This window comes from Mya arenaria, chromosome 9 (assembly GCF_026914265.1).
Source record: "Mya arenaria isolate MELC-2E11 chromosome 9, ASM2691426v1".
NCBI lineage: Eukaryota > Metazoa > Mollusca > Bivalvia > Myida > Myidae > Mya > Mya arenaria.
Window position 1 is genome coordinate 31,735,353 of NC_069130.1, and position 27,516 is coordinate 31,762,868.

At 35.5% G+C, this 27,516-nt stretch overlaps 1 protein-coding gene across 1 annotated transcript; it reads left to right on the forward strand.

The window, feature by feature from the left end:
* Positions 1-137: 137 nt before the first annotated feature.
* Positions 138-27,386, forward strand: LOC128246818 (solute carrier family 25 member 36-like). Its single transcript, XM_052965280.1, has 7 exons — positions 138-264; positions 3,248-3,487; positions 4,048-4,125; positions 14,416-14,516; positions 20,939-21,005; positions 23,608-23,879; positions 24,462-27,386. The coding sequence occupies exons 1-7, from the start codon at positions 221-223 to the stop codon at positions 24,674-24,676; spliced, it is 1,017 nt and encodes a 338-aa protein (XP_052821240.1). The 5' UTR covers positions 138-220; the 3' UTR covers positions 24,677-27,386.
* The last annotated feature ends 130 nt before the right edge of the window (positions 27,387-27,516 follow it).

Sequence of the window (27,516 nt, forward strand, 5' to 3'; positions counted from 1 at the left end):
TGAATCAATGACCCAATATTGCGGGTCAGATCAGAAATTGCTTGTTCACGAGGTCAACGTGTGACACTTAACCAATGAAATTTGTTGACCGAAATATTCCTCATTTTGATTGGTCGGATATTATTGTACACATTTAGCGCGTGGTGGAAAATTTTGCAGTGTTTACAACAGAAATATATATTCATTTTTCGATGGCGGATTGACCAGTTTAAATGTGTCCATGGCTTCCAGAGATAATTATGGAATTCACTTATTTGCAGGAGGGTAAGTAATTCTTGTATTTTTTTTTTGTTTCCTTAATAGATTTTCGTTTTCTTATTTTACCATTTTGCTTCGGTTTGGAGGTTGATAAAGTCAGTGCTGGTGTACTGTACAGTATTCAGTACTGTACAGCCTATATGCACTCCAAAAATGATTAATCAGGGTAATCAGCAACTTTGTTAGAATTTTAAGAAGTATGTAGTAACACATTGTATAATGGCAGTTCATGAACGGGTTACTTTTACTTTTTTGTTATCAGCATGTTTTTTTATCAGTTATGCAACAGTCAGTTGTAAACACTGTCACACACCCCCATCCGGGGAATAGGGGGACTTTCGCTTCCGGTCCCAGGGTTTCCGCCAGGAATTTCATAAGGCATGTCGGAAATGGAGAGTTTGTGAGGGGTGTCCCCTCCCGACGTCGATTTTTTTATATTTTCGTATCCAAAATGGTGCAATTTCCTGCATTTTAAACAAGTTTACAGTTATGTTCCTATGATTTAGAATTACCAACTCAAGTCCAATTAACATTAGAATTATTTGTGAAAAGGTTTAATGGTTTCTCTTCATTAAGTATTGGTATTTCTCAAGTTTTCCGACAAAACAATATCGAGGATAACGATCGACTCATGTTTCGTTTAGTGCGGGTATAATTTATATTGACACCGTTGACGTTACAGCAAAACCTGTAAAGCACGCTAGCTGGAACACAAAAGAGCCCGGAGCAAAGCGACTGCTCGTGTGTGTATTCGTATTTAAAGCTGCAACAGCTAATATTTTCCGGGTCGGCTAAATAATAACTTAAAGGGAATGTAATGTGTATTTTCAGATTTATTTATCTTTTTTCTTAATAAATTAAAAGAACGATAAAATAATCAGTTTAATAATAAGCAACACAAAATATATCTTTACACCTTTAAACTAAAGATGGGAACGCTACTCAATTAAAATACGATGACATAGCATAACCCTTATAACAGAGATATCTTAACACGGTTCTCAATTATAATTTAATAATTGGTTAACAAACGGACTCGGGATTAAGAAACAAAATAAAACGACACATGATTTATATTACCGAAATCAATTAACACTTATTGTTTACTTTGTGTTCATAGATGATTATAGGGAGGAAGGTCCCAATTACGACAGTGGTGTTTTTCACACATTCCCATTTTGATAAAGAATAGGAGTAGTTTGGTTGCACTGTTGAACCTCACCGACACGCCTTCATGCTGTCGTCGATCCTGAATGGCTGATACAAATGCTGTAATAGTCCCGACACGCCTTCTGGCTGTCAGTCAACCGTTGCAATCGCAACAAATCTGTGTATTGCCAAAACTGATAATTGTTTTGATAAGGGTTGTAGCTACGCGGATTAAAGCATGTCGCATAACGCGTGTCGGTAATTAGCCTTGCCAACGGAAGGCACGTCGGGCCCGACAAGCCATAAAGGGCTGGCAGAAACCCTGGGACCAGCCAACCCCCAGTAAAAACCCTGTCCTGCAGGGACAAACTGCTGGTGAAAGCCCTGCCAAAATCCCCAGCACCCCAGGGGCATCCTAGGTAAGGCCATATTTTCCACTAAATTTGGCGAAGACAAAACAACCGCTTTCACCCGGCACTGTGGGGCCACTGAGAAGGTAAAAACACAGCCCATTTCCCTGGCTATCCCCAGTTAGCCACAACAATGCGCGTATAGGGAACTTTTTTAACATTTGGATATTCATTTTTTCCCTAAATGCCACAAGTCGACTGATTCATACCAATGTAAAATATATTCTACATTGAACTGTAACTCCACAATATTTAACACTGCATTTTATAATAACAACACAAAAGTTACACATAAATTATTTTTAAGCCAATACAGTTCTCTTATTACACTAATGTTTTTTATGAAACACAAATTCAGATTGATCTGTCAACAAAGCATCACCATTTTGAACTATCTGGCAGGTGCCCGTTATCTTTCGGCGCAATATACTTAGTGCTTGGATCTGTCATTCTTGGCTAGGAAAACCAAGTGGGATATGGACAAAACAAAAATCGTGAAAGACTCTGAAGCAGCGGTTTATATGGACTTATCCCCGGAATACACCTGGATATGGGGTGGGGGGGGGGGCATGGTTACAACTGACTGGTGCATTAGAACTTGACTTTGAGCTGCATAAGGTGATCAGCCACAGGACATGGAAATGGATGATGAGATATTTTATACATTTATACAGTACACTCCACGCGGAACTACCACTTTCTGTTTTCCTTGGCGGATTTCGGTCATCGCGGACACGACATCCAATTGATCTCTAATGTCTTTAACGAACGCTACTGTATGTGTTGTAACCATCTTGATATTGAAGATGAATACCATTTTGTATTTATATATATGCCCATGTTATTTAGTTATAAGACAGAAATACATAAAACGTCATTATGTTCGCCCCTCCGTGTTTAAATATCATCAACTATTAAACTGCGCATTAATTGATTTGAGCTTATTAAGCTCTGTAAATATGTTAAGTAATCACTATGTATCTGTAACTGTATTCTAAACAATGATACATAAATCTGTTCATCCTCTTTTACAACCTGTTTATTAAGCTGTTACACTACTGCGTTTACATATTTATACCTTATAAATAGTAGTTCATTATAATTGCATAACGCTCCTGTAACACAAATATTTGTTCAACTTTAAAACTTACCTTGTACATACACATGACATATTTAAGTGAATTAATGTATGTGATTAGATGATACATGTACGCTAGTATAAGTCTTAATAAAATGTCTGTTCTGTTCTGTTCCTCTTTCAGTCTTTGTCATATTCATTGACATTCAAGAGAAATGATGCAAATGTAAAAATCCAACCATCAGAAATACTGGGTGGTGCTTTTTTGTCACACATATTGAATGTAAAATCTAAACCAATTGTACTTTTTCCACTATTAAGCGTAATGGCAAAATTTTATGTGATTTTCCAGAATTGGAGGGACAGTTGGGGCAGTTTTGACATGTCCCCTTGAGGTTGTGAAAACACGACTTCAGTCTTCATGTGCCAACTTCCAGCCAGTCTACATACAGACAGTACCTGCTCCGAATGTGGGCCTAGTCACTTCCTCAAACCTGAACTACAACTCGTGTCATAGCCTGCAGAACAAAGTTCACACTACCTCACTCAATCTGGCCCAGAGTAGATCTGTTGGACTGTACTACTGTCTCAAGTAACTATTTCTTTTTTATTAAAAGCATATTGCAGTATTGTCTTTTCTTGATGGAAGGGCAACATGATGAGAAATTTATTCAAATTAGTATTACAATTTCATCTATCTTCTATGTGGGTCAGCTCGATCAATACAGCTGTTCTGTATTGTATGTCAGACTGACAGAGTTTGCCCTGACACAGAAAACCTGAGTCCCTCAATTAATTTTGAATTCAGGGATCATAATGTGTATCCCAGACAACCTATTAAGTGAAATATATCATTGAGTGTAAAATATATAAAGGAAACCCATATAATTACTCAAGTCCTCATTAGACAAGCATACGCCACCACCCCCTCAGCTTAAAAATTTTCAAATCACTTTGGGCACATATAAGTATAACCATGAGTCCTGAGCCCAAAACTACTTAAGACATTTTTTAACTGTTTCAAACTTCCTTTAATATCTAAAATCTGTCTATATGTAGGTATTAAATAAATGTATAAATTAAAGACGCCACATGCAGTGTTATAATTTGTTTATTACTAACTCATTGTCATTATTACTGACTTTATTTCAGGTACATTATACAGAATGAAGGTCCAATGGGATTGTTCAAAGGACTTGGTCCTAATCTAGTCGGAGTTGCACCTTCCAGGTATGTTAAAATGATGTCAGGGTAATTGTAAAGTTAGGGAATGTTGAATCAAGGTCAGCTATATAGCAGCATTGTAGATCTTATTAAAACATTAACTCGCACACAAAAACAAAACCCAAATTACTACTAAGTTTGTATTACGACAATTTGTTTTTCGACATTAACTTTCTTCATTGGGATACTCATATTCGAAAATCAGAATACATACCTTGTTGCGAATATGAAATTATTTAATATCAGTATACCAAAGAGTAGGAAGTTACCATTTGGTATGAATCTTGCTTCAGTTTTCAAACTCTCTCATTAGTTTCGTTTGAATAAAGGAGCTAATTTTATGTTGTAAACACAGATTCCAGGTGTTAATGATACCAATCATGCAAAATAATAACCCTGCATCAAAAACACCGACTTGGATCAGTTATTGATAGGCACAAATCATAAAACAGTCATCAATCTGATATCAATAAGCTGCTAAAACAACATCCTGTCATTTAAATTACATAATACCCATGTTTGGCACAGGCTAATTGGTCAAGAAAATGCTGCGGACCTATTTTTCTTGCTATTGGAAAAGTTTTACATTGGAAAATACAAGAGCCACGGGACTTGATCTTAATGCAATATGATTTTCAAGCGCTTGGCAGATTTAGATCAAAACAAACACCCCAGTACCAGGCGCTGAAATGGCCTGTGGAAGGTTCTGCAGAATTGAAAGTTTTTCTGAAACATAATTTGAATACTCTTTTATAGATCTATACCAAACTTTTCTTTTTTTTAACTTAAACTATGCCAACAATGTGCAATGTGTAGCCTTTGACTTATATTGTGTAGGAAGTTTTAATCATTGAAATAGTGTTCGAAATTCGCATTAGCCCGATAGTCCGAGGCTACCAAATTTCAGCTGGGGCTACCGATTTTTCCCAGACTATGCCAATTAAATGCGTAACACATCGTTTTTTTTATTTTTCGCCATGCCTTATTATTTAAGAATGCGTCCTTCAAGGCGACTGGAGCGACTAAGTCGCCTTGACAACGGCGAAGTCGGATTCGCCGAAATTTATGATGATCAAAAAGCTAAATGCTCTGCGATTCAGGGCTCAAGCCATGTGCTGAATGTTTGTTTATTTAATCAATTTAATCAATGAATATAAACACATGTAAAAATTAATAATGCTCGAAGTGACAAGTAATTATCGATCAGTTTTTAACCAGTAACTGTGTCTGTTAGCAGCAGTCAAACTCTATGACGTCAATAACTCCGCCCATTATGTAAATTAACGGATGACATCGGCAGTTTTCGACAACTACGATGGCTATGAAAATCAACAATGCCAAAATAGAAATATCAACATTGATATTTTATTTATTTCGTTTAAATATATTTTATTTATTAGCTAAAATAAAAAGAAAGATATTTAAGTTTGTAATGCGAACAGAAAATAATCATTCTACAAGCATCGTCTTAAATGCGCAGGAAACAGGTGCCCGTTTATTTCCTCACAAATTTAATCAAAGTGAAAGGAGAACTGTCGGATATAGTAAATCGTTGTCAGTGTACAGTACAGTAAGGTTCTATTTTATACCTTTGAATTTCTTTGCCATTTATTTTAAAGAACAATTATAGTAATATTGGCAATATAAACATCGATATATTTTTGTTGTTTCTTCCGAAACTTGAAAGTGAAACTGAAAGTTGAAAAGAGAAAAATGTCATTGCACAATCGCTGGGGCATATCGGATTTGACAAGGATGCATTGGATAACAGAACTTGAAGTACATGCATGATTCTTTCCATTAAATAAATGATATGTCCAGAAAACATGTTTCTCTTTTTATTACCTTTTTGAAAACTTGATTATGCATCAGTCAATTGTAACCACGGCCCCTCCAGCTCCCGGGAATAGCGGGGACTTTGACTTTCGGTCCAGCCAAGCCCAGGTAAACCCCCCGAACTGATAAGTAAAATCCCCGCCAAATGCCCCCGCACCCCAGAGACCCTAAGTAAGGCACATTCCCCACTATATTTGGCGCGAATACAAAACCACCACAATCACCCGGCACTGCTGGGCCACCGGGAAGTTAAAAACACGGCCCATTTCCCCGGCTATCCCCGGTATAACCCCGGACCTTGGGGGGCCGTGGTTACAATTGACTGGTGCATTAGTTATGCTACGTTTACACTATGTTCCCGGTGGCCACGGCAGCCCCGTTTGCCCGAAACGTATTGCGCCGTGGGATTTTGGATTTTTGTCTCCATAAACAAGTTTTGTTAGGTTGTGCTAAGTTTCCTCACGTTTTATCGTGGTAACCATGACAAGCTGTAGGAGCGTAAAAGTGGTTCGTCCAAGGCGCACTTAGGTCCGGGCGCGGTCTACCAGGGATGCATGTACGTTGCGTCCTGGTCTGATACGTTCTGATAGGATCCCTCTCGTTGTTCACGTCTTGATCAAGGTATGATGTGTTTTCCACGTTTTGTCAAGGCCTCCTATGCATCGAACGCGAACACCGCAGAGCTTTGGATTACGTTTGTGTCCACGGTATAAAGAAAATCCCCCAGGCAACAGCAATTGCTGTATCAGAATACTTTGACAAGTAAACATGAATTCCCAAGATGAAGACGATTTTGTGTTTTCACCGCAAATGAAACGTAACGAAACGGCTATCGTCCACCTTAGCTTGCCGTGAAAACCGTGACCAAACGAAGCACGACGTAACAAAACTAGAAAGGAACTTCAGATGCCGGGGATTACATATGATTCCCCCCCCCCCCCCCCCCCCCCTACGGACGATTTATAAGTTGTGTAACGGCCTATTACGTACTGTCACGTGTCATTGCATTTACCCCGTTTTACTACGACCTACTACGTTTCTCATCCACACCATGGCTGCCGTGGCAATTTTTTTGACAGTTTAAAATTCTGGCCCGGCATGCACGGCAATAACAATCTGTCACGTTTGCATATTTCGTTCCCCCGCGCTGTCTCAGTTTTATCCCGTTTTCTCCACGGTTGTCTGAAACAGGGCTGCCGTGGCCGCCGGGAACATAGTGTAAACGTAGCATGACTGAACTTTTGATGACTACACTATTATATGTATGACTATAATTTATTATTGATGCATTGTTCAGATTGGGGAACATTTATTGAAACTGTATGAGCGTGCTTGATTAGATGATCAGAATTGTTGTGGAATCATATTCAAACTTCCAAAAATTATTCCGATCGAGTGATACTTTATAGCGTTTAAGTTTGGGCTAGTGAAATTGGTTTCGGGCTAGTAAAATTTCCTATCTGGTAGCCCGAATGGGCTAGTAGATTCAAATCCGAATTTCGTACACTGTTGAAACAGTTCCACTGTTAAATTACATCTACAAGCTCGGATGGCAAGATAATAATCGTAAAATGTATCATAATGAGCTGGAACCTGAGAGTACTTTAGATTAGCAATCTTAGATACTGTGTTGGTCAAAGCGTGTCTTCTGCTAGGTTTTGTTTGTTAATGGGATTTGCTTGTCCATTAAACGCCAGCTCCACATCTTAGCCAGCTCCACCTCTTAATGGTGGTGCAAAGAAAATTAGCTGTTGACACTTGTAGTGCAGCTGTGCCTTGTTCTACAAACAGGTGTATGATATATATTTTATTTGATATTTTAGCAGACATATTTGGAAAATCGGATAATCCCATACATGCCATATTTCTGAGAGCCTTTTTGGTCTGAATTCCAAGGGATTTTGATATTACACCAGGGGATTTTTACACAACGAAAATTTGCGCAATACCTGCATTTATATTATAAGAATATATACAGAAATACATTCAAATTACAATAAATTTTTGACTTAGTCATCATGGTCCTTCATGGAATTTCACACTCATAATATTATTGATGCTTTCCACTGTCAACCTTAAGCAAGTTTTGAAGAAAAAAAAATAATATTTTTTTCAATTCCAGGGGATATGGATCCCCCAGCGGGGGACCAGGGGATGGGTCGAAATTCTGGGGGATATGGCATGTATGTAATATGGTACCATGTAAGAATACTTTTATTGCAGGCTGTGTTTCAATATTGTGCAAATTGTGGTGAAAGGAGCTTTTCTCCCAAATCAGACTTGTGCATAATTTGAGATATGCTATTACTTCAAGTATATTTCATTGTTTACACACACTGTAAAAACACTTTGGCCCATGACATGCAAATATGACTGTTACGTATATTACTAGTGCTGGAACACAACACAAAAGGAAATATGCATATATTTATAAAATTGATTGCGCTGTTGCTCTAGTGGTGGCGCTGTCAAGTAGTGGTGGTGACAATGCTGGCGATGTATCAATGTCTTTCTTTTTGCGTACATGTGTGTGTTGTTGTTTTGGTTTGTGATTTCATAAGTTGGAAATACCAGGTTTTGTGTAGCTTTCTTTCAAATCAAACATGGTATCCTTCGTAGGAAGCATATACACAATTTGTAATGTGGTACTGCTTATTTGGGAATATCTGCATCTTTAACCTTGAAGTCTGCAGGTAAACATGCACCTTGATAGTGCAGACTTAGGATAGACAAGGCCATAGTGTTTACTCTAGATAAAACTTTCACCTTTAGCTTGATAATGATAGATGACATTTCTGTCTCATTCTTCCATACTGGTTTATAAAAATGTGTAGAGTAATAGAGGTCATGTTGAGTTTTGTTACAAAAATGAGTTTATTGTTAATTTTCATGTTATGCTCCAGTTTTTCACAATTCGTTTCCTATTAAATTACTATTCATGAGCACCACAACCTATTCATTGGCACCACAACGTTCAGAAAATCCAGCATAGTGCAGCAAGTATAACGAACAAAGTTTTAAAATTTGTAAGGATGTAACCTTTTGTCAATAAAAAGTCACACACATGTAAAGAAATTGCTTAAACCTAAGGTACATTAACAAATCTTACGAAAATCCAGATTTTTACGTTGTCAACACTATCCTCTAGCAAGTTATGCAAGTTCTAGATGATCAGATTTTAAATTTTATTCAGAACTTTTACATTTAGAACAACTCATAGCCATTCTTATGTGGAACTACATTCTCCATTTTTTTAAATTTACTCATATAAACCTCTAAAAATGAAAATAAGAAACCATACTCACTGTTTACATCATATTCCACTCATTGGCACTATAACAGAAGACACGTTGGAGCATTTTCATCACATAACAAAATGTTATGGCTCCAATGATTGCCAGTCTGTACAAAAGTCATTATCACATTGAAGGACACGAGGTCCTGCAATACAGCCTACATTGCAGGACCGGACCAGTTTTTGCAGGACCAAACATTTTTTGTATATTTATTGAGTCAGCGCTTCCAACATTGTCTAAAACCCAAGAGTAAATGACTCTTTGAGATCTGATTTTAAAGAGTCAAAATCAGATCTTCAAGTGTCACTGTCCGTGTTTTTCTAAGTACTTGGTCTTTCTTTATAAATTATAGTTCTCATCTGTCATAAGATGGCAAGGTACATGATTATCTATACTTCCAAAACTTAAATGAAAAAATATTACAATTCCAGTGTTTTATTAGGATCAGCTGTATTAATTCACTTTTTATTCAAGAAAAATCTCAAGAAAGAGAAAAAAATATCAATATAACTTAATAGTATACCCGTGCTCCAGTCAGTATTTGAAAAGGGTAGGGTGCTAGGCCATTAAAAGGCAATTTTGATGTACATTGAATGAACCTTCATGAATCATTATTGCAAGGGCCAATGATAAATTCTTATTGTGTATGTGTAGTAACTACTTTCATGCTATGGACACCTTAGCTGTTGTCTTTACTTTAATTACCGTAATTCACCTAAGAGTTCGGACACCTTGTATTAATTATTTTTTCGCTGTCCGAATACATAGAAAATTACCATTTTTACATTTTATTTACATGTTTGTTTAACCTGCCTTTTTTCTTCATGTTTGCATATTACCACTTATTAATTTATCCGTACTTTTAAATGGTCATAAACTTATTTATTACGCCTATAAGTGTAAATCCTTCATCAAGTTAATTAAAACACCATTTTATACATGCATTGAACTGAATAAACACATTCTATTGGCTTCAGATCAAAGAGTCACACTGTGTGAAGTCACATAACTTACAGTTATACCCACGAGATCCTCTCGTGGAGAGCATGGACATTGCCATGCAGGATTAATGTATAACTGTAGGATTATTGATTCTAACAGTCTATTAGTGAGGTACAAGTTTGAAAGTTTATTGGCAGATCGTTTAACAAACATGTCATGTCTATGTTTTCTTAATCCCTTGATTGCCCTTGTTGTTTCTAAGATTAAAATCCTCCAATAAATATATCACACTTCCTTTTCAACGGGCAATAAATCGTTTAGGATAGGTAGTAACTAATTAACTTATCACAGTGATGTATACGGTTAGGTAATCTAGCCAGGCATTGTTAAGATAAAAATCAATAATCTTCGTCTGTGAAACTCAGTAACTGTGAAAGTTATGATTGATGTCCTTTGGGTGTCCGAAAATTAGGTACGCAAAATAAATTATTTTGGAAAATAATTATGGGTGTCCGAATATTTAGAGTGTCCGAACTCTTAGGTGAATTACGGTAGTGTCAAAATTAGGTATATTTTGTTTACTTTAATTTCTGAAATACTGCTCTGTCAAACAAAAGGGCACTGAAGGGTGTGGTAAAAAGGCAGCGAGAAGGCTGGAAAAGACCAGCAGGTTACCACACCCTGCTATTTAGGTCTACATGTAGCCTGAGCACTGGACTATACCTTGTTGTATTATTTCCTGCTCTTAGGTGGTTTAAAAAAATCCCAGGGTCAAAACTTGGACATTTATGTTTTGACTCGTATGAACTATTATTTATTTACTGCATGTTCAGTGAAACAGGAAATATGCATTTACTATTCTTTATGTAACCCTATGCATCCTTGTCAGAATCCTACATGCAACAGCGATTGTTAAATTGCACCGACATCTCTCATTTCTACTTTCAGTTTCACTTTCATGTTTTTCATTTTGTCCGGAAGTAAACTAAAACATTCAACGTTCCTATTGTCAATATTGCAACACTGTTTTTATTTTTTCACAAATGGCATTACAATTAAATTATTATATTATATATACACTGGCAACGTTTTACGCAGTTCTCCTTTCACTTTTATTAAGATTGACAGAAGGTAAGCGCGCACCTGCTTCCCGCGCTTGTTAGACCATGTGCTACGAAAAATGTTTATTTTTATCTTACACATTGAAATCTAATACAAATCTATTTTTAAATTGATATAGACATGGTATAATAAACTTAAACAAAATATATTTAAGCGTTGTTGTTTTTTTTTAAACCATCGTACTAAGCGAAAAAATCGAAGGTATCCGTTATTTTGCATAATGGGCAGAGTTATCACATCATTGAGTTTGAGTGCTGCTAATTGACATGGAAACCGTATAGATTCCAGATCGATAATAAGTTGTCACTTCTGGTGATAATTGCTCTTGACTTTAATTGATTAAAAAGGCATTTAGAGCATGCCTTGCGGCTCCTTTCAAATGGTAATAATACAAATTTACAATAATATTATAAATTTATTATGCATCATTTTTGAGTCATTTACGATTTCTATTCGTCAAAACCCAAGGAGCTCGGGTTGATAAATGCCCTGATTAAGTTGGTTTGATCAAGTAAACATAGCTTAGTTAATAAAATTAACAAGTTAAACGTTTGACACATATTTATTAAATCATTTTGCCCCAAAAATTATTGCGGGACACGCGGGCCTACAATATAGCTGTGTATTATAGCGGCGAACTTTCAGACAGACTGGATTGCCCGTCGTGTAATAGTTTAGGCAATTAAAGAGTGATTGCCTTCTGGTACTTCATTGAAATTTCAATCACTGGTAATGCACTAAGAGAGGAATTGTAGTGATCAAGAACCATTACTCAATAGCCAATTGCAGAGTAATTGCCCTTTGTTTTGCTTTTTTCTTAACTGGAGTGTAACTTGAAAATTACCAGATAGATTTTTATATAAATTCATAAAATGATAAGGCACATTAATGGGAGTGCAGTGTTCAGTAACTTTAACTCTATTCTAGTTAATTACAGGGATATTGGCCTTTTTTTTTTCTTGTCTGGAGCAAACTTTCCAGGTGGATTCTAATCAAACTACAAAAAATGGTAAAGCACAATGAGGAGAAGTGCAGTTTTCAAGAATTTCAACTATATTTATTAAAGCTAATTACAGAGTTATTAGGCCAGAGTTTTTTTATCTTTAGATTTACGGGAGATTTTTCAAAAAGTTGGGTAAGGAGGAGGAAATAAAAATAAAAATAAAATGCATAAAATGTCCCAAAGGAGAAATAAATAAAAATAAAACGGATTTTTCTCCGATTTTTTTTATTTTTTAAATCTTCTTATATCATGAAGACAAAACACACCTTACTTGTGTCAGCTATATCATAGGCTGAAAAAGGGTGATAGATCACCATAAAGTTTCAAAAGCATAATTAAAAGATCCTTTTAATGACTGAAAATATTGACCTCAACACTGAGTTCAATTGATCATTGAAATTAATTGTATATATTTGTTCGAATGCGCCTATGCATATGAGGTGCATATAGTATCAACCCATGGATTTTATGAAACATGTCAGTGCAATAAAGAAGTTTAAATGGCCAATTCTAACCTTTTGCCCACAATATAAGCATATCCTTTCCATTGTGAAGTAATCAAACATTGAACACAGTTTCAGACACGGTATAATAAGGAGGTCAAATGTGTTTTTCTGTCTTTAACGAAATAGCACCGTGACAATTTACCGTGATGTGGTTTTTATATAGAAAATATAACCAAAAAAAGTAGAAGCCCTGATGGAAATTCCTCTTCACTTCAAAGTTTGACAGGGCTTAGGGATACACAGACAGTCAAAATCTACATTTATGTACTTCACCAAAGAAAATTCGGGAGCATTAAGATAAATTTTACAAGTGTTATGTGTTTCAAAAAAACAGGTCTAAGAACTGATTTTAGAATCAGTCCTGAAAAATATCCTTCTAATTCCAGCGTAGCAATAAGCAACGGATAAGTTTGACTTCTTGCACTGACTGCCAGATATCTTATGTTCAGATTTTTTCTGTTTTATCGGAAACACACACTATGTTATTATTACATCATTTTCAGTATTCTATAACGATTTAAATTCTAAATCATTATTAAACTAATTAACAACTACGAATATCACGATACCTTGTGTTTTTCTCTTCAAATATGTGATCGTGAAGCAGTGTGTTCAATGCTCCCCAGAGTCAAATTCAGAAAAAATATCCATTTTGACTATGATGAACACGATATCATTTTTCAGTTTGTGTTTGTCAGAAGCTATACATTTTTGCGCTGTAATCCAATTTATCCTTGTTAATATACGACGTGCGCCAACGACTTTTAATAGAAAATACAACCCACGTATTTCTGTCTCCTTATTTTGACCGGAAGTTTTGCAATCATTCCACGAAACGCGAACAACATACTGAATCTACAAAAAAATCACAATAAACACGCTCTAAATCCACCACGGTTTGATTTAAATAATGAAACATAAACATCGGAACGTTTTTGTAGTAAAACATTTCTACAGAGCTGCAGAAACTGAGAAATAAAGGGGTATGACAAAAAGTACTTTCACTTTTGACAGGACGTTGTTATGGTAACGGGTACCTGTTATGTTTCCCCGCGTATTTCCGACTGGTTTACATGGTTTGTGCAGTAAAAAGACCGATAATAAATGACAATTGGTACACCAGTTGGTTCTGAGATATGGGTTATAGAACACTAATTTTATTGTTTTCTTAACATTGGAGCAACGTTCGTCGGAAAAAATAAAAATAAAACTACGAAAATGAATTTTATTTTTATTTGGGTTTTGCAATATTTAGGTACGGCGCTCCCGTAAATCTAAAGATATAAAAACTCTGGCCTTATGATAAAAATATATAGCTGCATTAAAATGATTTCATTCAGCAAATGCTAGATTATCCCCCAAAATCGATCAAAGGATCTATAATAAAGAAAAACTTATGGTTATAATATATCCAACAACCCAAGTTGGTGCCTCTGATGTGTTTATAAATATATAAATGAATGAAATCATTGATTGGTTTTGCGTCCCTCATAATCATTATTGATTGTACCGTTATTTTTTTCCTATTCTCAACTCTAATATCACAGAAAAATTACATGTCATTACATATATGTATATTTGATAATTTCAGGGCTATTTATTTCTTCTGCTATGCAAACACCAAGCGACTTTTGAATGCGAGATGGAATCCAGATACACCTCTAGTCCACATTTGCTCAGCTATCACGGCAGGTAAATAGGAATACTTTCAAAGATACATCCATGGTACTGTATTACCTTGCTAATATAGTTAAATATCACCACTTTCCATTTCATTTTGTGACTTTTTACTCCTAAGTATTAATAATGATAACAATAATTATATTTGAAAGTGACACATTAAGCTACCTAACACACATGCACGCACATACACACACACAGATCTGCACAATCATGAAACATTCTAGAAAGAGAAAGATATCATAGTATATTATCTTCGACGAACACAAAAGATCATACATAACAATTCTATTTTTGTCTTGATTTTCAAAACAGTCTCTGCAAAAATCCTTTTTAGAATATTTCATTTGCCAGTTGTTTTTTCTCTGTGTGTTTTAAAAATGAGAATACTATAAATCTGGTGCTGATTCTCAGATGCTGCAAGAACTCAAACCTTAACTTACCATGTATTTCATTTTCTCATAACAATTTTATGGTTCAAATATTAATGACAATCATTGTGTTATTGGAATTGTGGGGGTCTTTCCCTTGGAAAAAAAGGCTAATATTTAACTTAAAATGTGTATTTGATTTTTCTCTAAGTAGCATCTTAAACTTGTTAGCCAGGTTGGTCATGATGACCAGCAGATTAACCATATTGATTTTGAGGTCAATTTTAGCTCAGAATCTGTTGTTAATAAACAATGAATATCTGAAGGATGCTGGGTCCAAGGTCATGGTTTTGGTGACATTGAGCTATAAATCGGCTTCTAGTAAAACAGTACTATTTTCAATCAATTGTTTAGGCCTTGGTACACAGGTGGGTGATGCTCAGTAGATGAACCCTATTGGTTTTGAGGTCAGTAGGTCAAAAGTCATGAACATATTTCCAATCTGCATTTGGGAGTCATCTTGAAAATAGCTCTGTAAAAAGAGGAGAGAGGGTCCATCAATGAATAAATTTGATGCAAATTGTGTGGAAAACATGAACTAATATGGAAAATTATTTATATTTGAAAAGGGAAACAAAGGATTTTCACCCTAGTCCTAGCACAACACATTTACATACGCATATGCCATACATGTGCTTACTCCTGGGGATATCTGGCAGGTGTTTGTTTATCCAGTCATATGAAGGGGTGTTAACAAGTGTTATGCATGGGTGAAAGTTTTCTGACTGCTCCGGAAGTTCTGGATTTTCTATGTCCTCAGGGATCACTTTTCCAAATCGTGTAAATCCGTTGAGATTTCAGAGGTGGAGGGGGGTATAGGCCTTACTCAACTTTGACTTTCAAATTGTTGAAACGAAAACGAAAGTAAATTCCTGTGACTCGATTTGTTTTGCGATTTATTTTTAGTAACGATTCGTCATTGCAACTTAGATAGCCCAGAGCGCGTTCGGCTACGGCCGTAAATCGACTAGCTGGGTCCGACCGTTTCCGCCAATAAGTTCCGAACGGGAAAGCCAATCGCTCCCAATCGGGAATGTTCGCGAACAATGAGACATTGCAGACGCTTTTTAAACACTTAGGTAGCGGTGAATAACGATATAATACGACAATTCTGATTGGCTCGCTGTACTCTGTAGTCCAATGTAGTCCAGCTGGTATTTTGGCGGTTAGGTGATTCTTTCAAAAAACAACAAAAATATTCTTGTGATAATAGATCGTTGCAAAAAATATTGAAAATGAAGTTTCTACCCCCAGCGTACAACACTAAGGACTTAGAAAGTAAACAAACTAACAAATGGAGATGGGCAAATAATCCAGGAACGGTGCTGTACAAGCACTCAAAACCACTAATTCCCAGGAGCTTCCGGCTGGGCCCCCTACCAGGGCTTTGCCCACCCCAGCTAAATTTTCAGGCTTCTCATGATTTCCAACTTTCACCCATGGTTTTGTAGTACATACAGTGAAAAACATTGGCAACAATGAGCATTGCACTACTGCTAGATTAGTTACAGCAAAGCTTACGCTGTTCCTAGTCTAGCAGTAGTGCAATGCTCATTGTTGCCAATGTTTTTCACTGTATAGTACTACAAAATTCATCCTCTATGATCTGATCATCACCATTATCTATATATTAGTTTGCAAGTTTTTGCTGCAAGGCCTAAAAAAAAAATTGTTTGGTTAGGGTTACATCCTTTTCAAAAAAAAGGTAGGGTAGGTAGGCTTTTTATGCCCCCGAAATCGCACCGTCTGTCCGGCCGGCCGGCCGGCTCTGTAACTTTCCCTTGTATGAACAGATTTTAAAATAACTTGCCACATGTTTTCCACATACCAAGATGACGTGTCGCCTGCAAGACTCGTGTCCCTACCTCAAAGGTCAAGGTCACACTTAGTGTTTATTCACAATGGAGTGCTGCATATAAGGACATAGAGTATAGGTTGTCGTGTCCGGGATGTAACGTTCTCTTGTATGGACAGATTTTAAAATAACTTGCCACATGTGTACCACATACCAAGACGACATGTCGCGTGCAAGACCAGTGTCCCTACCTCAAAGGTCAAGGTCACACTTAGTGTTTATTCACAATGGAGTGCTGCATATAAGGACATAGAGTATAGGTTGTCGTGTCCGGGATGTAACGTTCTCTTGTATGGACAGATTTTAAAATAACTTGCCACATGTGTACCACATACCAAGACGACATGTCGCGTGCAAGACCAGTGTCCCTACCTCAAAGGTCAAGGTCACACTTAGTGTTTATTCACAATGGAGTGCTGCATATAAGGACATAGAGTATAGGTTGTCGTGTCCGGGCTGTTACTTTCCCTTACATGGACAGATTTTAAAATAACTTGCCACATGTGTTCCACATACCAAGACGACATGTTGCGTGCAAGACCCGTGTCCCTACCTCAAAGGTCAAGGTCACACTTAGGTGTTTATTCACAATGGAAAGCTGCATATAAAGACATAGAGTATAGGTTGTCGGGTCTGGGCTGAAACTTTCTCTTGTATGGACAGATTTTAAAATAACTTGCCACATGTGTTCCACATACCAAGACGACGTGTCGCGTGCAAGACCCGTGTCCCTGCCTCTAAGGTCAAGGTCACACATAGTGTTTATTCACAATGGAGTGCTGCATATAAGGACATAGAGTATAGGTTGTCGTGTCCGGGCTGTAACTTTCCCTTGTATGGACAGATTTTAAAATAACTTGCCACATGTGTTCCACATACCAAGACGACGTGTCGCGTGCAAGACCCGTGGTCTACCTCAAAGGTCAAGGTCACACTTAGTGTTTATTCACAATGAAGTGCTGCATATAAGGACATAGAGTATAGGTTGTCGTGTTAGGGCTGTTACCTTCCCTTGTATGGACAGATTTTAAAATCACTTGCTACATGTGTTCCACATACGAAGACGACGTGTCGTGTGCAAGACCCATGTCCCTACCTCTAAGGTGAAAGATACACTAAGTGTTGATTCACAAGGGAATTCTGAATATAAGGAAATAACAGTATAGGTTGTCAAGTATGGGTGGTATTTTTTATGTTCAGAGGCCATTTAAAATAACTTGCCATATGTATTTGACACGTAAAGGCAAGATCAACTTTTCATGTACCGAACTTGTTCGTAGGTCAATGTCACATTTGGGGGCATTCGTCACATACTGTGACAGCTCTTGTTTTTTATTCTTTTTTTTTTATTAGGCTTTATATAAGAATGTCATTTTCATCATTGGAGAATGGTGTTAAAGTTATCTTCTATATAAGCATTTAAGGTTTTAAACTACATATTGAAAAGCAAAAAAAAAGCAAAAAAAAATATTTTTTAGTTTTTTTAGTTTTTCAATTTTTTAAAAACTGACTATAAAAACGGTAGGGTCTGCGCCTATTCTGTAGGTAGGGTCGGGTAACCCGAACCAAATGTATTTTTTTTTTTTAGGCCTAACCTACTGGTACTAGCCAGAACCACTAGAGCACCAAATTTCCAAAAAGATTTTAAGATCATAAATTTGCTGTTTTTAATGGCATTGACTGTGTTACTATAAAAATGTAGTAAGAAAATCATGGCATCAGATTCTGCCCATAACAGGTGTGAATAAGCACCTTTACATTGATGCAGTGTTAGGAAAACAACTAATATATATATATATTAGGGATGGCAACGAGTAGTAAAATTAATACGCGAGTACTCGGACGATCGTTCGATCGAGTACTCGGGTACTCGATTACTCGGAAAAATTGAATTGGTTCGCAAAGACAAGATTGTGTATACATGTATTGTGACTTATATTGTGCGTTGGTCGTATTTTTGGTCATTTTCATCTTTAAACTTTCATTACCTATTTTAACAAAAAATGATATAAAAAGAAAACAAATGTTGTTTCAGGCTTTTAATTAGTCTTATTCGTTTCATTTTATACAAGTATGCACTGCAGAAATGAACAGAAGTGATTTGGTACTCGAGTACTCGGACGTTCGATCGAGTACTCGTTGCCATCCCTAATATATATATATATATTGAAACTGGACAAGAGGCGTCTGTTTTAGGCTGAAATTGCAAGTCAGTTGTGGTGTTGGTCTACTCCAGATACAATCTGTTTGTCAGCAATTTAAACACTAATAAATATGAAAGTTTAAAAATAACATGGCATTATTTATATTTGACTTTTTTGAAATGTATATTTATACTGCCTAGTTATGTAAGTTTCTGAACGACAATGTGTTCATAGTTCATTAGCCTAGAATATGCCAAGGTCGTCAAGTGGCCTGAAAAAAAGTTGAAGTATACAGTGTTCTCAATAAGAATTTTGGAGATAAATGAACTAGAATATGTCGTAGGTGGTCAGTTACTTTACTATTTGAGACTGTTCAACAGTAAACTTATTGAGAACCCTTCTGTTATTTTTTTAATGCATGTAAATGACCTAATGATTTCATACTGTAATCTGCATTATAATGAAAATATAAGAAGCAATTGAACTACAGTCTTGATGTCTATTATGTGTTTGTGGAAAACTTAGCTTCAAGATAATGAAATATGATCATCCAAACATGGAGACTTACATGTATTTAATTTGCATGAACTTGACTGTTACATCAGAAATCATGCTGACATCATGAAACTTACTAACATTTCAATGATTTCGTACAAGTTAAATTGATTATTATTATAATTTTGAATACCAAATTTTTCCATCATTCATTGAAACTAGAGGACAATAGTGTTTGGCATAACTCCAACACAGTGTTATTGTGGTTTGTAGGTCATGCATTTATGTTCCATTCATAATCCTAAATATACAAACATAGTAGTCTGGAGTGGTGCTATGTTTAGAAACATGAAGTTAATTAAAACTACTAGCTATTAAAATATGCACTGTCTTCAATTGTAATATATGGCTGTAAAAAAAGAAACTATGCAATGATTTAAACAATTTAGAGGTCACTTTCAACAGAAATTTTCTTCTCTGACATGTGCTTTAAATAGTTTTTGTGGAAGATTTATACAATTGCAACTTTTCCTACACTTTGAATGACTTATATGAGTTGAATCAGTTGAATGTACATGTACATGTTGGCTATGTGCATACAATGAACCTTTTTTCAGATGTTCATACATAAAGACTGATAGAGATTCACCAGACTTTGGATGTGTTATTATACATGTATGATACACGGTCTGCCATAGATTCACTATCTGGGCTCCTGGTGTCGGAGGTAAAATGGAGCAATCTGTCAAATAACTCTAACATTTTTATAACGTCATCTTTATGTACTGTAGGAAGCATTTCCATAAATGTACATGGTTATATAACTGTTATACATGTATACATGGCCTTTAATAATTATATGATTGTCACAAGTTGTAATATAAAGGTAAATCATGTGATTTTCATTTGGATGGCGATGAATATCAATTGCTTTTTCTGTTGTATGCGTTATGATAATATATCATGTATTTGGTGGATTATTTTTAAACTGTTTTCTAGTAAATTCAGTGCTATTATTCTAGTGCTTTATGTTTTTGAAGAGATCAAGCTTACCAGCTGCTGTAGCCCTGGGTATCTCTGGTATTACATTGTAAATGAATTGGAACAAAGTTAACAAGGCCAATGACATTATAAGTCTTGAAGAAAGATGCGCTATCAATGAGCAGGAATTCATGGCCAAATATGGCTGCATATCTAAATAATATTATGATGTTATCAAAGGACATGCATTGTGGAACTTCTTTTGGAGTTCATTTTCCATTTTTTGTTCCTCTATTTATTAATAAGCAGAAGCCACTACATGAAGTTCTATTTACAATGTAGTTTGATTTCTGTCCAGTTTTCTGCCATTTTAATTGCTATTTGTATATCAGTGGATTGGGTATTCTAACAGTGTCTGATACATGAAAATAACACTACTTTGTACAAATATATTTTTTTATTAGACATATATTTGCATTTGAGATGGCTGTGATGATTTCTCTGACCTGATCATTCTTCTCTTTACAGGTATGACAGCTTGCACGGCTACAAATCCCATTTGGCTGATTAAAACAAGACTGCAACTTGACCAAAAGTGAGTATGGGTTTTTCAATTTATTGATGCTGTTTCTCATAATACAGTAAACCTAGTTTACTGTCAGTGTGCCGTATATAAATGTTCAAAAAATATTTGTTGAGCTGGAGTACATTTGGACAATCACTAGTTTTGCCTTGTTTAAAATGAAATATATAAAAATGTCTGTGTCAAAAAAACAGGTGTTTGTGATGTAATTTAAGTTCATCTTATTTTATTGCTGTTCATATGAACGTGATTCTGACATGACAATAAAGGGATATTTTATGCTAAACAATGTCATTTCAATGGCAATGAAGAGTTTCAAATCAAATATTCAACTGAAAAATAAATGAGTTAGTATTTCATAACATCATTTTAAGAAAACTTTCAAGAACAACTATTGATAAACTACAATTTCACCCCATTTGAATACCTGATTTTGAACCATAATTGAATTAAGATTGTATGAACAAAGTTACAAACACAAAGTTCCCAACAATAAATTCCTCATTAAAAATGTCGTTAAAACTAAATTTTGATTTAACCTTGTTATGCAAGTGTTTAACAATATTGTTCATCACCACAGGCGTCAATATATTATGTTAAAGTTTATACACAATAACAGGCTGATCTTCATGTTAACCTTGTCCTTTTAGCCTATATGAGACAGTCTTAGGTCACGTGACCTCCAATTACCCATTGAGCAAGTGTTTACAGCTGTGCAGGGTTTATATATTTGCTTTGGGTTATTGCAGGTCACAGCAGTATAAACAGACAGGATTTGTTTGTTTTTAGGCATACTCAAATAATTTGTACAGATTGAAGCAAATCAATTTGGGGTTAAAGAAGCAGTCTATAGGATTATTGCCAATTGCCAAAATGTTCTCATCTCTTTAACTCATTTTAAAGAATGTCCTTCAAGAAAGAAATGCTGGAACTCTCAGACATGCATATAGGGTAAAGAATAGAAGAAAAATTCAGGTTTTGAGATTGCTTGAACAGAATTTATGGAATAAGTCAAGCATGCTGTGTAAAATGATGGAAGTGGAGCAAGCATAACTACTGGTGTACTTATTGAACTGGAAATGAAGGCGTTATTCTAATGAGTTTAGTAGTCAAAGGTTAAATATATGTATGTGGGTTTGCTCTTTAAAATCTCATATTGTTTGGCAGTTTCTCAGAGAATTCTTGTAATGTCCTACTTTCAATGTCAGTGATCTTGGAAACTTACTTGTCTGAAACAGTGCTCCACAGAGCTAGGCATAAATAGCAGTGGGGAAAAGTGTCTCAACACTGTCACACAGACAATATAAATTGAACATATTGACCTTTACAAGACTTATTACCCTCATTTAGGTTCATTCATTTCACATCAAATCCTGGCTGAAGCACTGCTGCAATTATCACTATACATAGTTTATAATTTTATTTATACACATGATATATATCACACCTTAAATAATGTTTCAGATAGGACAAACCTTTTAGCTGGTAGTTGAAATAATCAGGCTTATGACTTTTGGCAAAGTGATGTCATTCAGTTTAAAAGTGTCAGATAATCTGATATGGTGTACATGTAGACTAGGTCTTTACATAACATCTTTATTGGTGATTATCCAACATCCTTAATGTTTGTAAGTTCAAACCACACTGAATGATAGGGTATTTTCATATAAAATAGGTTCATGCAATATTATACTAGTATAATTATGCCAAGTAATCAAAAATTACTTGCAGTCTTACGGTTAAATAGTTTTGCTTGAGCAAGTTAAATGTTTTTTTGTGTGTGTTAAACTTACATGAAGTATTTTTTATTTATCAACAGATTCATGGTATATGACTCCTTAAGTTGCTCATTCAACAGTTTGTATTTATAAATCTCCAGTAACAGACAACAATGATAATTATGCTCCCCTTCGAAGAAGAGGGGTATACTGCTTTGCACATGTTGGTAAGTGCGTCCGTCCATCGGTAGACCAAAGCTTGTTCGAGTGATAATGCAACAATTCCTGGACATATGGTCATCAAACTTCACATGAAGATAGGGCCTTACCAGTAGGTGACCCTTATTGATTTTAAGGGCCATTGGGTCAAAGGTCAAGGTCACAGTGACCTTAAATGGTAAAAGGATTTTAAATATTTTCCCAATGATTTATCAACAATGCCTAGACCTATGGTCATCAAACTCGACATGGAAGCTGGGCCTGTGCAGTAGATGAGATAACCCCTATTGATTTTAGGGGTCATCGGGTTAAAGTTCAATGTCACAGTGACCTTGAATGCGAAAATGTTGTTTGTCTGATAACTTGGCACTGCCCCTGCACTCATGGCCCTCAAACTTGACTTCGAGGTCCATGCATATTTCATTCAATTGTCCAAATAATCCTGACATGGGGCTTAGTGGCGGGGGGGGGGGGGGGGTATAATGTTTGACAATCATCTCTTGTTGACTTCAACTAAAACAGCCACAGAGAGACCTAGAAGTCATTCTCTTAAATGCTCATAGCGTTTCATAACGTTTTCATTGATTTCAGGCTTTGAGGTTTTTTCATTGAAAATGATTAAATGCAAAAATACTACTTATATTTCATAGCCCATTGTTATCATTATGCATTTTCAGAAAAAATAACGCGTTAACGGTGCGCCAGTGTGTGAGAGACGTCTACCACAACCACGGGCTGAAGGGCTTCTACAAGGGCATCACTGCTTCCTATGTTGGAGTTACTGAGACTGTCATACACTTTGTGATATATGAGGCCGTTAAAGCCCACCTTCTAGAAAACAGTCTTTCATCAAGCCAGTTGGGTGATCGCAGTACCTCGGACTTTGTGCGTTTCATGTTTGCTGGTGCCTGCTCAAAGACATGTGCCACGTGTATCGCTTACCCGCATGGTAAGTACAGTTAGGACGAGACATTCAATGAACCAGGACCAAGCTGGAACTTGTCATATACAGGAAATAGTGAATAGAGGAGCAGTAGGTTTCTATCAATTCCTTCATTGCCATAATAAAAAAAGGGATTAAAGAAAAAAAAAATCAGCTGTGCAATTTCACTGTGTATGTGCATTTTTGCTGGTTTAGGAGGGACACCTTCTTCTTGACATTTGTTTTTTACTACTAAGACTTAGGTTTCACTGCCCCAAAAATTTAAGAATGGCAGTTAATATTGCTGTAGTGTTAGACAAAAGTCTAGTGATTGTTGAGGATTTAGTGACCTATAAACACATTTCAAATGCAAACTGTCAACACCATTTTACCTGCATTGTCATACTGCTGCTCTGTAAAAACACCATAAGACTCCTTTTTAAAAACCTGTTTATTCTAACAATTGTTACATTTACTTTTAATAGCAATATGGACATTTTTATAGTTGCTCGATGTGCCCTATATTTGCCTAGCAACAGAAAACAGAAAGCAATACATGTAGTTAATGTTATTTTTGTTACTCAAATGTTTTATTTAATCTATTTCCAGAGGTTGTACGGACCCGATTAAGACAGGAAGGGAACAAATACCGATCGTTTTTCCAGACTGTTGTCTTAATTGCGAAGGAAGAGGGTTACCGGGGCCTATACAGGGGCCTTGTCACGCAGCTTGTACGGCAAATTCCAAACACAGCAACCATGATGGCAACCTATGAACTGGTAGTTTACATGTATGAGAGATGGCAGTTAACAAGCCAGACATGACTCATGTAAGACAGGCCTAGATCCTGGCCATCTTTCAAATAATCACCACTGACCATTTTTCGCATGTTCAGTGATTCCGTAGAAATATCGAGGCTACAGGTGTAAGTGGAGACTCACTTCAATCATCTGATTCTGATGTGCTGTGGTGCTGAAAGTGTCAAGTTGTGATACATGAATAAAGTTTGTCTCATTTGAGGCGTCAGCCAATCAGGACTCTCAAATGAGCAATGGCATGATGGGTAAAGTGACACAACCAAATGTCATTCAAGGACAAAGATTTAGCTATTTGGTGCAAATTTGAAAGGAAAATTTTATAAACCATTTTATAAAGAAAAAGAAAAATCATTCTTGATACATTTAGTTTGATTTGAAATATGATATCGCCTTTTGTTATAATATCATGTAATTTTTTAAATATTCTGATCTAGTTTATTTTTAATGACAGTAGTTTTTTCTTCATCTGTTTGATATTTCATATTCTGTTGGTATTTTTTCATACTCTGTTGTTGTTTTTTAAACTATATATATTTTTTGGTCAGTATCAGCATGCAAATGTTCATTCTTTGGTTTTGTTTTTCTCTGCAATTTGCGTCACTAAGCATTTCCATTGCTTCTGCCCTTGACATGTTTCCATCAATCATTCAATGGCTTACACATTGTTGATTTGAGACCTGGGACAGTGTGGGGCATTTAATGCTAAGTTATTTTAACATAAGATATGCTAAGAACACTTTTTACAATTCTTTGCTAAGATACATCATTTAAAGATTGAATTATAAAAGATTGAAATATAAAGATTAAAAGCTATGCAAATTTTCTTGCTGTTTTTATCATCAGTAAATAACTAATGAAAATCAAACTAACTGTTTTGTAAATGCAAAAAGTTATTGTCCAGATAGAAAATGACTTCTGATAAATACCAATGTTGTAACACCGATATGTTTGTGTTTGTGGATAAAAACTTCATAATTTCTTGCACTGAACTATCTGCAGCGGTTTCACCTTCACTGCAGATTATCGCCATAATGTGTAAATGGTTGTGTGTATCTTTAATTTAGTATTGAAGGCAACAGCAAACAAATCCCTTTCATTGTTGTGGCATTCAGGAGACAGAACATGATTTTCCTGTAAGAAGTTGCGAGCACTTGTTTAAAGATCTTTGTTTGAGAAAAGTTACATATCAAAAAGGTCTGTTACATTTACATTTTTCGTAAACTTATGTAGAAATTAAGTTAATTTTATCAATAATTATCAATTGTTTTATATCTTATCTCGAGTATTTGTGATAATTGTACAAATGTTTCAGTCATTGTGATAAAAATATGATTGTTGTCATTGTATGTTTGTGGAAATGTGTTTTGTTTCTGTATGTTTTGTAAATATTAGTCATGTTCATAGGTGTTTTAAGGTATCTGATTCACCACTATGTGAAACTTGGATACCTGTTCACCTCATATTATGGTGGTATAATGTACGCGTAGAGAAAGAAGACGTAAAATTTGTGGGTCAAGTACCTTAATATTTACTTATTTCTATTAAGTTGATATAATGAAATTCTGATATTAAAAACTGCTATCCGGATCTTTTTGATTAGGATCCCATAAATATATTTGACTTACTTGCTAAAAAATGTGACCTTTTTGTTAGTAAGTGATAACTTCATAAACAAAAAACAACAATTTGCTTCTGAGACATGCATCTTATGCATGTTTGCATTTAATGATTGATTGTACATAGTGTAGATATTCATGTTATCACTGTTAACCTAAAAGGTCCACTATTTCGCTAATTTTATATTTGTAAAGCTTCTCCCTAAGTAGTATTAACTGTTTTGTTTTCCTCAACAAATGTAAAATTACCAAGATATACTTAATCTTAAATTTTTAGTAATCTGTACTTTAGATTATGCAAATTTCATGTTCTGATATCATGTCTGTCTCTGAAATAATGTCTGTTTTCTGAAATGACAATCTCTCTGAAATGATGTCTGTTTCTGAAATGTTATCTGTTTCTGAAATGATGTCTGTTTCTAAAATGACTTTGTTTCTGAAATGACATCTGTTTCTGAAATTATGTCTGTTTCTGAAATGACATCTGTTTCTGAAATTATGTCTGTTTCTATGTCTGTTTCTGACATGACAAATCTTTCTGAAATGACATCTGTTTCTGAGATGACATCTGTTTCAGAAATGACATCTGTTTCTAAAATGATGTCTGGTTCTGTAATGATGCATATTTCTGAAATGTTTCTGAAATCACGCTTGTTTGTTACTTCAGTCACTATAAGTATTTCTTTAAGCTGTGTAAATAACTTTTGCAGTTTGGTATCCTTGTTGGGGAAAATGCAAACATTATCTTGTTGATTTGTTTTGTCATGATTCACATACACTATGCTAGGGACCATGTGTGTAGTGTCGAAGCTGTCATCCTTTTACATAACCTGGGCATGCCGACCTCAATATTGTCTTACAGTCTTAACAATCTGAGTTCCTAATGAAATTAACCTTAACTCGTATGTTCCACGGTTATCACTGTACGAATTCCCATTAAATTTGAAAAAATATTCCACTTAAATTGAGAACAATGTTAACTGTTGCATGCAGTAAAAGGGTTTGCTTATTACACATGATGGTGAAAAAACTAATGAAAGGGGTTGTAAAAAGTCCCAGAAAAAAATGTCAAAGAAAAAATAATAAAATTCGAAAACATTTGCTGTGTTGGTTATCAATTTTAGTATGAATATTGTGATGTAAGGGAGATAAGTCAAGGAGAAAGAAACAGTGTTGGTTCAGAAGAAAGATAAATGTACAAGCTGAAACAGTATAATGATTGATCTGTAT

Excerpts from the sequence above, each read along its gene's own strand:
- LOC128246818 (XM_052965280.1), top strand. The coding sequence starts at position 221 with ATGGCTTCCAGAGATAATTATGGAATTCACTTATTTGCAGGAGG. Across the intron at positions 21,006-23,607 it reads AGACTGCAACTTGACCAAAA|AAAAAATAACGCGTTAACGG; the intron begins GTGAGTATGGGT and ends ATGCATTTTCAG. Across the intron at positions 23,880-24,461 it reads GTGTATCGCTTACCCGCATG|AGGTTGTACGGACCCGATTA; the intron begins GTAAGTACAGTT and ends ATCTATTTCCAG.